The sequence below is a fragment of the Xenopus tropicalis genome, chromosome 2 (assembly GCF_000004195.4).
Source record: "Xenopus tropicalis strain Nigerian chromosome 2, UCB_Xtro_10.0, whole genome shotgun sequence".
In the NCBI taxonomy this organism is placed as follows: Eukaryota; Metazoa; Chordata; class Amphibia; order Anura; family Pipidae; genus Xenopus; species Xenopus tropicalis.
This window is the reverse complement of record NC_030678.2, coordinates 121,130,877-121,144,864: the sequence shown is the minus strand read 5'-3', so window position 1 is coordinate 121,144,864 and position 13,988 is coordinate 121,130,877. Positions and strand designations below refer to the sequence as shown.

The window sequence follows — 13,988 nt, the reverse complement described above, 5'->3', positions numbered from 1 at the left end:
ATTTTGTTAGCTCAGACTACTAATCAAATAAATTTATGAGGCTTACCTTGATAAAATTATAGTATTCTAGTAATAAAAAATAAAACCTACCTGGCTGATAGGGTACATATGTACAGTATACATATACAGGTATGGGACCTGTTATCCAGAATGCTCAGGACCTGGGGTTTTCTGGATAAGGGATCTTTCTGTAATTTGGATCTCCATAACTTAGGTTTGTTAAAAAATCATTTAAATATTGATTAAACTCAATTAGATTGTTTTGCCTCCAATAAGGATTAATTGTATGTTAGTTAGGATCAAGTACAAAATATTATTTTATTATTACTGAGAAAAAGAAAATACTTTTTAAAAATGATAATTATTTGCTGATAATGGAGTGTATGGGAGATGACCTTTCTGTAATTCGGAACTTTCTGGATAACAGGTTTCCGGATAAGGGTCCCCAAACCTGTATATGGTAAATATGTAACGTATATATGGTAAAACAAACATGTATTTAAAAAGTTTAGTCCTATGAGGGAATAGACCACAAGAATTAATTTAACACCAGTTGCTAGAATAACAGGTAATTCTCACCCAAATCAACGTTCAGCACTATACAGAATACGCTACAAACTACATGCTAGCGATACTAGCTATAGCTCATACTTACTATTATATATTGGAGTAACAGACACCATGGATTATTTAACTGCAAAGCATTAAATCATGTAAACAAAACTCAGCACATATAAATTTTATTTAAAGGTTCTTGTGCCAATAAATGACCCTTGAAACTTGCAGCTAGTGTCAGTCTTCCAGTTCAGCCCGGTCTGATGTGTGTATGTGTTCAAGGAGCAAAGTACAGGACACACAGACACAAGGGGGTGCCACCACTGTAATCTGCAGCACTTAATATCCTTTTATTTTGTTTCTGTAAGTTACCCTCCCATTTGTAGTGTAAGCTCTACAGGGCAGGGACCTACATCCTTTTGTCTTTTTGACATTTAGCTCTGGGAAATCTTTTAACGCAACTGTACTTTGTATTTATTTGTATCTATTATTATACATACCTAGTGCTATATAAATGAATATACTGTACATACATACATACAAGGGAGCACCCACCTTTACTTGTTGCTCCTGCAAATAAAACTAACTAGGACCTAAAGAATTAGATGCTAATGTCATTTCTGGCATGTTGTAGACTGACACATGGGAATTGATAGCATTTGCACCCATATCGACCAAGAAGATCTAGCCCTGCAACTTACATAGCAATCAAATTTGCAATGCTTTTTTGCAGAGGCTTTCTAATATGGTGGAGATTTGGAAAAGAGCCCTTAAGTTTGGCACGTTTGTTGGGTCAACAGCAAACCCAATAATTCATGGGTTGTAGTTCTCAGATCAAGCATATTGGCCTGATGCATTTTTACTATTCTTGTGTCGCCAGCTTGCAGTAGTTTAATATTTGGTTCAAATTATTTGGTAAATATACAGGAGAAAACCCAGATACACATGTGGCAAGGATTAAATAGCCTGCAGTTATGTTTCTGAAAGAGGAATTAAACTTCAATTTGTTTGTTTGTATTCAAAAAGAAACCCAGACTTTCTTATTCTAGCAATGTTATAATAGTTCTCTGTATAATAATAACAATAATTTTTTTAACATCACATCATTTCACTGTTGATATTACTCAGAGAAAGAGCACTTCCACTTCGTATACTTTTTCTCCGTACACTTCGTAGGTAGTTTCGATATAGGATGACACTTATAACTCTAGCCTGAAATTGTTTTGACACTATGTAGTACAGAATAACATCCAAGCATGTGCTGAGATTCATTAGAAATGTGGATAACATTCCCCATGGTCTATAAAGATCAAGTCCATCTTGAATTGTTAATATGAAACATACATGGAATGGCACAAAACACAACAATATTTGCACAATTAAAGTGATGATAATCCTTATTGATTTCTTCTTTGCTTTTGACTTCAGCCGAGATGTTTTGCCACTGATTAGACTGTAAATAATGATGCAGTAACAGCCTATCATGATAGACAAAGGAATGAAAAAGAAGAAAATCACACGAGCAGTGTTCACAATAGTGTTCCTTTTGAAGTAATTGATGTCAATTATTTTAAAACAAGTAGTAAAATTTAATTCCTTTTCTGGGTCATCATAGATTAGGAGTAAAGGTGTTGTGGTTACTATAGTCATTATCCATATTCCAAAGCAGGCCGTCATTGCTTTGGAAATGTTTTTCAGTTCTTTGATGTGCTTAGGTTGCACGATAGCCATGTATCTATCAGCACTTATAAAGGCAAGGAGCCACAGTGTAACACTTGGATAGAACACAGTGAGAGCACCCAGAATCCGACAGAATATATCTCCAAAGGGCCAGTATTGTTTTGCGTAGTATATTATGCGGAAAGGAACAGATATTAAGAACATTAAGTCAAGCAGTGCAACATTCATCATGTACACAGTGACTGTTGTGCGTTTTTTTGTGGTACAGCTAAATACCCAAATAGCTGTGATATTGACTAAAAGCCCAATGGGTAACATAACACTGTAATAAATAAGTGCAGGAACCCGATACTCTTCATAATGCCAGTTGTGCTCCAGCCTTTCACTTTGATTGTGATATATGTTATCCATATTTAGTCCTAAACCACATCCAAACCTGTAGAGGGGAAAAAAAAGCCATATTGTGAGAATAATTTTTAAGGCAAAATGTGGATCATGGTTTATATACTTATATACACAAAACATACTGATTTTAGATCTTCATTTAGGTCACCATTGGATCCATCAGTTTCATAGAATATACACCAAATATTAAGGGGCACATTTACTAAAATGCGTGTTTTTTCTTGCCTCGAAATGCGATATGGTAAAATTTCTGAAGTTCTAAAATGTCTCGACAATGCTTTTATCATTTGTACGAAAATAAAGCAATTGCGCTCCGAAAGTCACAAAATTTTCGTGCCAAAAAATTTGTTAATGCCATGAAAACCTTTCTGGGTTTGAGGAATTCCATGTCTGGCTTTGGAAGCTTTCCATAGCACTCAATGGTACTCGACAGATCAAACCTGGGGAAAAGATAGTCCCAAAGAAAGTGTAACAAAATCGTTAATGAATTTCCAAAATGTTCGCATTCTTTGCGCAAAAGTAAGTTATTTTGTGGAAATTACTAAAACCACGAATAACTTTTTTTTGGGAATTTTAACTAACTTTTTGCATACATTCGGAAATGTTCTATAAGTTAGAAAAAATACGAATTTATCTTTAAATTGTTTAGTAAACAGTGTCTTTACAAAAAGGTGTCTTTCTTTCAGGTCATGGCATAAACCAGACTTATATGAAATGTGTTGTATTTCACATGGCTGTAGATTTGGCATGGGAGCTTTTCACATCTCCCAGAAAGCACATGATACTTCTGAAATGAGCTAAAGGGATTCTGTCATGGAAAACCATGTTTGTTTTTTGTTTTTTTTTATAAAATGCATCAGATAATAGCGATCCTCCAACAGAATCCTGCATTCAAATAAATATTTCTAAAGAACAAACAATTTTTTTTATATTTAATTTTAAAAGGTGACATGGAGCTAGAAATAGTTAGTTTCCCAGGTGCTCTCAGCAATGTAACTTGTGCTCTGATAAACTTCAGTTACTCTTAACTGCTGTACTGCAAGTTAGAGTGATATAACCCCATTCCCTTTTTCCCCAGCAAGATTGAAAATGAGGTATTTAGTAACTCTGCATTCAAATGGGATCTATTGTAAAAATGAGAATGTAATTTAAGCTCCACCTCACTCCACCCCCCCTCTCAGCAATTTTTCTCTCTCTATTTTCTCTTCATGTAGGAGGTAGAGTCATTTTTATTTACAGGTGTAATACATTCTTGGGGGGTTGTACCTTTGCCTAGAAAATGCATTAATGTTGACTCTCTTAAAATAACAAGCTCTGATGGAAATCCTTTTTCTCTACATGCAGGATTTGTGCCAGAGTCAGTTATTTTGTTATATTTTATCTGTGCTGGAGTTAGTTTTTTTATTTGGCTCTAATACATCTGCTAGGAAAGGGAGCCACTCCCCACCCCCAAAAGAAGTAACAGACGTACCTGTCGATCAAAATCTGACCCTGAATTCTGCATGAAGAAAAAATGAAGGGTGACAACTTGCTGAGAGGGAGATAGCAATTTTAATAAATAATATTTGGTAATATTTAATAGTTCCCCTTTATTTACTGCCATTTAAGTAATGAGATGAATGTGCACAAAAATAAAAGTAAGGTTAAATGTTTATGTTGTTAAACGGTTTGTGTATATTATATCTATACATATATATAAGCCGATCCGAATATAAGCCGAGTTACCTAATTTTACCTAAGAAAACTGGAAAAACGTATTGACTCGAGTATAAGCCTAGGGTTTCACGCGCAACGCGTACACCTTTATTTTTTTTAACTTAAATGAACTATGTTCCCCAATAAAAGTTTTCTTACATGAATCAAAATGTAATTCTAAGCAAATTACCAATATACATCAGTTAAACTTTTTTAATGATGTTAAATTATATGAAAATTAAATTGCAGATGAAAGCAGATTCAAGACTCCTTCGCAGGCCTTTTTAATTTTTTTTAAAGAATAATTTTCCATTGCACTTGATACATAGTTGTCGAGTACCAAATATTATTACAGTATATTCACATTCCAATAGTAAATACTTGGTAGCAATGTCTGAAGAATATAGGGACCTCTATTCAAATTACAATTGTTGTTTAAATTCACCTGTACAACGTAAACTAATAATGAAAGAGCAGCTTTAATTGAACATAGGACAACTAGAGATACAGCAAGGTTAAGACAAGAAGAAAGAAGAATAAGAGTGAGGACTAACTATAAACTAGGCAGATTTCACTTTTTAGGTAAAATATAGAATCAGTTAAACCTTCAGTTAAGAGTTGAATCACTAGTTATAAATTAGTTCACTATATGATTCGAGCGACATCTATTTGAGAGTAAATTTGGGGCATATTTTTTAAAAAGTGATATTCCGTCACACTCTATTCATTACTATAGGTTATTTTTAGAGGTGTATTTATCACAGGGTGAATTCTTACTTTTACCCATTGATAAATCAGTCTTTAAAAACCCTATATATATGTGGTAGGTTCTAATTTCACTCTTTGTTAAATATGCCCCTTTGCATACTATTTGTAGGGCATTTAGTTAAGGGCAGTGCTGGGCAAGGTGGAACCTTAATTCATGTGCCTGGAGCACTGGATGGCAGTGCCAGGGCTTGGTTTGGGTGATGAAAAAGAGTGTGGAATAGTGTGTGTTTCTTAGTCAGCTGTTTATAGGTATGGAATTTATAATTATTATTATAAAGTCATTTTTTTTAAAGGATTTACAACAAAACAGCAAAAGAAAAGTAATAAACAGGCAGTAATATGACACTGAAGTATGCAGAACAACCCCTACAACTAATTGAATCCATTGCTGGGCCGTGGGGTGCAGCGGGGCTTATCCACTTCATTGCTATTTGTTTTTTGGTGTAGAAATATAACATTCTAAAGAGGATTCTAGTTTTGTTCAGCGAGGCTAGATCTACATTCCCAGCAGACATACCTCAGGCCAGGCAACAGGATTTGATCAGTCATATATTTTACAACTTCAGGCCAATAGTTGTAGTGGGCACTCATCAGGCATCCGTCTTCGGGGGGCACACCGCGTCACTTGTCTGTCCCCGGTAGGGCCAGGGGTGTGCAAGGGACCAGACTCTTAGTTTTATATCCATATACTCGAGTATAAGCCGACGGTGCCTTTTTCAGCACATTTTGTGTGCTGAAAAACTCTGCTTATACTCGAGTATATACGGTAGTCATAAAATAGAGGCAGCAGCACAGCCTGTAAGGAGCAGGAAACTAACAAACTCAGTGTTACACTTCCCTCCATATTGGATACATATTGACATTATTGACCTCCATAGAGGTTATATGAAACATATATGGTGGGACTGTCCTCACTTACATCCGTACTGGCATTAAGGTATTCCAAGCCATTTCTTAAGAAATTTTTTGGATCTGCTCCCAGACCTTACACTGGCATCTAACTGACCTCACAGTTAAATGTGATATGTAGGGGCCTATTCATTAAAGTACGATAGGGTACAAATGCAAAAAAATCAAATTTTTTTCGTTAATTTCCGCAACTTCTCTGTGCTTTGCGACAATTTGTGTGACAAAATCTTATTGTTGCAACGCGTACCAAAGTTTTGTTATTCATTCACGCCTCAGTATCGTTACTTTCCTTTGGCCAGTTTGGAGCTGCAGAGTGCCATTGAGTCCTATGGGAGACTTCCAAAAACATGCACCAAAGGTCCAAAGTCAGAAAGTTTTTTGTGTCGTTTACGATTGTTCGGATACGAAAATTTCAGAGCTTTCGAATCATAGCACAATATTTTCGTACGACCGCGATGGGATCGGGAATTTTCGTATTTAATACGAATTTTTCCAACTCGTAGTTTTCGGACTTTGATAAATCACCCCCATAGTTTTATCCCTTCCTGCAGCTAGAATGGTTATCCTCAGGGCCTTGAAAAGCACTAAAGTGCCCACTGTAGGAGAATGGGCCACTCAACTTAATTATAAAAATAATAGAAGAGAGCCTATTTGCATAAGTCCCAAAATTATTTTAGCAATGTTTGGTCTGCCTGTAGCTTTTTCAACCTAATTCTAAGTACAAAGACAGAGCAGGGTGGACCAGACTTAAGAATAGACCCAAACTGTGTTTCATATTACATAATTACCTGATTTTATGTTACTCAAAAGATAATATCTAGTCTACTTTGACCTAGTTATTCGTTGCTGCTATGTATGATAAATGTGGACATGGTGTCCATATCATGCTCTGGCTGTCTCTTTCCCTCAATTTGTCTTTTAATTCTTAAATTGTATAGCTTGATACCTTATATACTCGAGTATAAGCCGATCCGAATATAAGCCGAGATACCTGATTTTACCTATGAAAACTGGAAAAACTTTTTGACTCGAGTATAAGCCTGGGGTGAGAAATGCAGCAGCTACTGCTAAGCTTCAATAATCAATTTAACTGGTATTAACAATGTGCTCAACTTTAAATTGCGGTAATTAATAATAATAAAAAAAAAAATGTAGGCATCAGAACAATTTCTGTCTGGGCCCAAAAAGCCTCCTTACTGATAAACAATTTATATATATATTAATAGGACATGGTGGCTCTGTGGAAAACATTGCTGCCTTGCCTTTGTTTGATTCCAGCATTGCCCACCTTCACCTACTCTAGAGCTCCAGCTATTTTAGGACTTTTTATTTTAGTCCTTTATCTTGGTGCTTGGCATGTCTTGATTAGTGTGTATAAACGCTTCATATGCTAAAGGGCATGGATTTGCAAGCTGAAAAGTGCAGATATATAACAGTATAGTAATGTGTTGGTCAGAAATTTCCTGATCTGCAGCAGACCCCCAGCAACCCCTCCATGACCCACCACCTCTGGTGCCATTAGAGATGTGTAACTGTATCTACGCTATTAGGTCACAGGGTTTTGATCAACCTGGAAGCAGTTTGATATTGTTTGGATTTGTGACAGGCTTCTTTTGTTTGATATCAATGGCTTTAATTTTTAGGAAACAAAATCTGTATGTTAATGATTCAGGATGGGCGTTGACCTAGCAAGTGGGCAGGGCTCTGCAGAAATCTTGACTTGCACCTGGCGGTGATATGTTGATCTGAATTCACATAAACCCACATCACCAACATGGTCTATACAGAAACGTTGTATGTCTTTTATGTCATACATCAAGCTGTACAAGGAACTAGTAACACAAAAATGCAAAGTGCAATGCAAATCACAGTGTCAGGCATTGTTTAGAACAGTAGTTAAAAAAATGGAACTGGACACAGAGAGGGGCTTTCCCATTGCTTAATTGTGACTGAAGACAAATTCTTGACACTGAGCAGCTAAAAGGAAAATATACCCCCACCCTTACTTTTGATATAAGCTCATTTAGCTGGGCTTATGTAAACAAAAAAAAACATTTAACTTCCAAAAATAAATTTAAATGTATTTTTTTTTTTTTACAGTCTTCCCTGATTCTTTAAAACTTTCAATTTATTTTTGGAATCTTAAATATAACCTGGTGTGTACAGTCTCAAAAGATTTGTAGATTCATGTAACATTTTACTTCTTTATGTTTGCTTTATTACTGTTTGTGTGTGTTACGTCAAATTGGGGAGAAAAACCAAGTATGGTTTTGTAATTAGAATTCAATTACATGTAAGTTATCCTAGAAAGTCAGTATCCAGAAAGCTCTGAATTACAAGAAGGCCATTACCGATAGACTCCATTTTAATCAAATAATTAAAATTTGTAAATATAATTTACTTTTTCTCTGTATTAATAAATTATTAACTTGCACTTGATCTCAGCTGAGATATAATTAATCCTTATTGGAGGCAAAACAATCCCATTGAGTTGATTTAATGTTTGAATGATTTTTTTTTTTTTTAGCAGACTTAAGGTATGGTGATCAACATTATAAATAGACCCATTATCCAGAAAGCCCCAGGTCCCATACCTGTATAAGATGAATATATAGCCGTAAAGACTACAGCACATATGGCTATCTTTCCTTATAAAACATTATATCAAGGTCATGCTCTTGAACCATTTCTTTGCCCATTGCTTGTAAATCATTGTGCTATATAACCTAAACTTTTTGTATTCTTAATTTTTCTTTGGTTCTCTGTGTTCATTTCTTTATCTGTATTGGTGCATTCTCTGCCAACATAGTGGTTTGAAAATGGTTTTGCATAATAGAAAGTCAAAGTACTGGAATCTCTTGTCTTGTAGTAAGGGAACTACATTATATATTATGATAAATAAGCAGTATGAAAAGCACAATGGTACATACTATTTGTGCAGCCTGTGGAGCTACATAAGGCATTATGGGGACCTATTTTTATTAAAGGCATAAGGTCCTAACTTGTGTATGTGCACCAGTAGATTTATTGTGAAATGTTTTTTATGTGCCAAAGTCTGCCAATATGCGGCGAATAAATATTGTGTCCCATAGCCCCTAAGCACTGTACTAATAGCAGCTCTTTTTACACTCCTTAATTTCATAAAATGATTTTGTATGAATGACTCATTTTAAACAAAAGATACAAATTTTCATGTTTCAGTATAAGTAAATGGTATTTAACCCATACTAGGAATTGAAAATAGCTCTTAGTACAAAGTTGATCCAAGGACTGGTCCAACTGCCATCTTGGAGTCAGGAAGGAATTTTTCCCCCTCTGCAGCAAATCCAAGTCCCACCCAATAGCTGCACTGTTGCCTCAGCTCCAACTGCACAGTGGTTGGCACAGGATATGGTGCTTAAAGGGTTACACACGATAAATGTAAACAAGGCACCTGGGCCAGATGGAATACACCCTCGGGTACTGAGAGAGCTAGGGGCAGAATTGCAGTGGCCCTTGTTTCTGATATTCTCAGACTCTCTTTCATCAGGTATGGTACCTAGGGATTGGAAGAAGGCGAATGTCATTCCCATATTTAAAAAGGGAGTAAGATCTCAGCCTGGCAATTATAGGCCTGTAAGTTTGACATCCGTGGTGGGCAAGTTATTTGAAGGCTTGTTAAGGGATCACATTCAAAATTATGTAGTGGAGAATGGCATTATGAGCAGTAATCAGCATGGCTTTATGAAGGACAGGTCATGTCAGACCAATTTAATTGCTTTTTATGATGAGGTAAGTAAGAAGCTGGACAGTGGGGATGCAGTAGATATCATCTATTTGGATTTTGCCAAAGCATTTGATACCGTTCCCCACAAACGACTGCTTTCTAAGCTAAGGTCTATTGGTCTTAGTGAAGCCGTTTGCACATGGATAGAAAACTGGCTACAGGATCGGGTACAGAGGGTGGTTGTTAATGGTACATTCTCTACTTGGAATAAGGTCCTCAGTGGGGTCCCTCAGGGTTCTGTACTGGGTCCACTTTTGTTTAATTTGTTCATAAATGACTTAGGGGAGGGTATTATGAGTAATGTATCAGTGTTTGCAGATGACACAAAACTCTGCAGACCAGTCAATTCTATCCAGGATGTGACATCCCTGCAGCAGGATCTTGACCAACTGGCAATCTGGGCAGCTAAGTGGCAGATGAGATTTAATGTGGATAAATGTAAGGTCATGCACCTTGTAAAAATATGCAAGCCCCGTATACCCTTAATGGTACTGCACTAGGCAAATCCATAATGGAGAAGGACCTTGGAGTCCTTGTAGATAATAAACTTGGCTGTAGCAAGCAATGCCAGGCAGCAGCTGCAAGGGCAAACAAGGTTTTGAGCTGTATTAAAAGGGGTATAGATTCACGGGAGGAGGGGGTTATTCTTCCCCTTTACAGAGCGCTGGTAAGGCCCCATCTAGAATATGCTGTTCAGTTTTGGTCTCCAGTGCTCAAACGGGACATTACTGAGTTAGAGAGGGTCCAGAGAAGGGCAACTAAGCTGGTAAAGGGTATGGAAAGTCTCAGTTATGAAGAAAGACTGGCCAAGTTGGGTCTGTTTACACCGGAGAAGAGGCACTTAAGAGGTGACATGATAACTATGTATAAATATATAAAGGGATCATATAATAACCTTTCTAATGTTTTATTTACCAGTAGGTCCTTCCAACGGACACGAGGGCACCCACTCCGTTTAGAAGAAGGGAGGTTCCATTTAAACATTCGGAAAGGATTTTTTACAGTGAGAGCTGTGAGGTTCTGGAATTCCCTCCCCGAATCAGTCGTGCTGGCTGATACATTATATAACTTTAAGAAGGGGCTGGATGGATTCTTAGCAAGTGAGGGAATACAGGGTTATGGGAGATAGCTCTTAGTACTAGTTGATCCAGGGACTGGTCCGATTGCCATCTTGGAGTCAGGAAGGAATTTTTTCCCCTCTGCGGCAAATTAGAGAGGCTTCAGATGGGGTTTTTTGCCTTCCTCTGGATCAACTAGTAGTTAGGCAGGTTATATATAGGCATTATGGTTGAACTTGATGGACGTATGTCTTTTTTCAACCCAACTTACTATGTTACTATGTTACTATGTAAAGAGGCTTCAGATGGGGTTTTTGCCTTCCTCTGTCTGGCTCAACTAGCAGTTAGGCAGGTTCTATATAGACATAAAAGGTTGAACTTGATGGACATGTGCCTTTTTTCAACCTAACTATTTTACCCAACCAAATCCATACTTTAATCACCAGTAAACAGAGTGATGGTTGTCAAGAACTATAAAGTCACATGACTTTAAAGAGTTCGACTGAACCCTTTTTCATAACAAAAAGTGCTGGAATTTGCTAAACCCCTAATGGAATTCTGGATTCAATGTGTCACTATACATAAATATGTGTTTTGGCTTGATATACAGTAAATATAATTTTGTTACATTTTGCCACAGGTGGGATTTCATATTGCCTTGCATATTGTATTCTGATCTGACTTTGTACTTTTACTGCCTCATGTTTTGTGCCCTTTTCCAAGCAATTTGTCCTTACATCATTATACTGTGCATGATAACAGTGAAATAAAGGACATGTATGTTCTAAGGATGTTTTTAAAGTTTAGTTTGATAACTTATGATAAAAACATGTTGATATAAACATGACTATAGATGTGCAAAAGAAGTTTAATAAGATGGATAATTTATATGCTGCTTAGAAAGCTAACATTTACAGACAACTTTGTTAAAACATGTTACATATTTATATTTAAAAGTTTATGATATTATACTATAATATAAAACTGATATAGACAATAATATTATACTATAATATAAAACTGATATAGACAATAAATGTGTCAGTACTTACCATGGATGCTTGATGAATTAGTAAACTAATGCTCTTGCCTAGATTTCTTGAGTTTTATGCTTCCTTTTTTTATTTCATAGTTTTACTTGTGTTTGTCAAGTTGTCTGGTCAGGAAGTGAAACCATACAGCAACTCATGTTCACACAAACACGTTCTAGGTTGCAAGAGCACAAAGTTGTCCCCTCCCTGTATATACATATATATATATATATACATCTGTGTTTGCAGGAACCAAAGACATGCCCACAAGCTTGCAAGATGCAAGAATTTATTTTAACACAGCCCACTCAGAAAAAACATGTGACATTCTAGAACTGTATCACCAGCTTCCTTCTGATAATAATGAGCAATTAGTATTTTGCAGTACGGAATGCTAAAAGGCAAAACTTGTGTTAAAATTCAAATTTTATAGAACTGAAAGTTTAATGTTGACACTTTAAAAAATGAATGCAGAAGTAAACTGCTCCAGTTTAGTAAATATAAAAGCTGTTTGTTACAGTGAAATTATAGCCAAATCATAACACTGCCTTGCCATATAAAATATTTTATAACTGACATATTCTGACAGACTATTTTGACAGGGCAGATCAATGTTAACCTCATGATGCCCTCCCATGGGCAACCTGTGCTTGAAGAAAGCATCCCCACTCTTGTCCCAGGAAAATTTGCACACCCACTGCAAACTATCACCAGCAGGTGCCCTTTTGCAAAAAGCTATATGCAGAGCTATCTCTCATTGCAGACAACTGGCAACTTTTGCTTACTTCCACTATAAAACACACCAACACTTGGAGCAATATACTTTTACAGAAAACCCTCCTCCTTTTAGGGGGAGATTTTATCCTAATTTGTTTAATAGTGGCTTTTTGAGAACAAACTTCAAATTGTCAATTTCATGGAGACAGCTTTTTATATAGTCTACCACAGGTTAAACCTTTCTCACCCTTTGAATACCTCTGGTTTGGCCAAATCAAACAATATTTACGAACCTACATTGTTTAGAGGTATAGTTCTCCTTTAAGGCATTGCTATGCTTGTAGCATGAGGCATATGAATACCTTCTGTTTTAAGAAGGCTCTCTGTGCATGTCTTGCATTTGAGAAAGGCTCCTTTTAGCCCTTCTCTCCCCCTTCTTTTTCTTAGAAACATTATAGGCAGTATAATGTTTTCCCCGGTTCTAGTGCTAGTTTAGAATATTATGGGGTATATAATCTTTTTTGTTTTTTTCTTATCGGAATCAACCTGTGGGACACCAGGCAAAAAACCTGGTGGGCCCCGCTGACCCAGACCCAATCCCTACCTGCCCTCCCCCAATCGCGGCAAAAGTAAGTTTAAGGTGTGCACGGGGTAAGGGGCTGAAGGTGGGCAAGTGTAAGGGGCCACAGAGGGGCCCTGGGGTAGCTGCCTGGTGGGCCTTGCACACCCCAGTCTGACCCTGCTAACTTTTACATTTATAAAGTTAAAGGACAAAGAACATTACGATCACTGTAGGGTGCCAAAATGTTAGGCACTACCCAGCGATTGTAATCATTAATCTAAAACTCCCAGCCGGTGCTCTGGGGTGCATGCGCAGTGGAGTGAAAAGCCCAACTTTAACAAAAAGCCGGCTTTTTGCTGAAATGTGCTTGTGGGGGCTCTGTGATCTCATCAAAAGGAGAAGGAAGAGGATCACTCACCTGCATTAACCCCTGGCAAGTGCAGTTTTCTCCTAACATTCAGTACCCCCCAGTGATTTAGCCTTTTCTTCAGCTTTAAGGTCAAATGCCATATAATTAAGTAGGATTTAGACAAAGTTTTATTAAATAAAAAAGACCCAATGTAAGCAGTTGTTAGAAATATAGAATCATAGCTCCCATCTGTCCCGATTTTCCCGGGACAGTCCCTCTTTTGACAGCTCAACCCGCAGTCCCGGATTCTTACTGAAAAGTCCTTCATTTCCCTTTGATCTCCTGCATTAAATGCTAAAAAAGATTCAAATTTAATTAAAAAGTAGCTTTTGGCAGAGAGTCCAGAAAGTTAAACAAGCTTCACCTGCACTTAGATACAATGTTTCTCAAACTGAATTAAAAAGTAGCTTTTGGCAGAGAGCCCAGAAAGTTA

The 13,988-nt window shown here is 36.9% G+C and overlaps 2 protein-coding genes across 8 annotated transcripts in view; one reads left to right on the top strand and one right to left on the bottom strand.

Annotated features, from left to right (window-relative positions):
• The window catches only part of ubac2 (UBA domain containing 2), a 78,703-nt gene that overhangs the window by 9,777 nt on the left and 54,938 nt on the right, over positions 1–13,988 (top strand).
• On the bottom strand, positions 401–12,026 carry gpr18 (G protein-coupled receptor 18). The gene is made up of 2 exons (XM_018091651.2): positions 11,889–12,026; positions 401–2,671 (listed from the first exon to the last, which is right to left on the bottom strand). Exon 2 carries the CDS (start codon positions 2,644–2,646, stop codon positions 1,654–1,656), a length of 993 nt encoding a protein of 330 aa, XP_017947140.2. The 5' UTR covers positions 2,647–2,671; positions 11,889–12,026; the 3' UTR covers positions 401–1,653.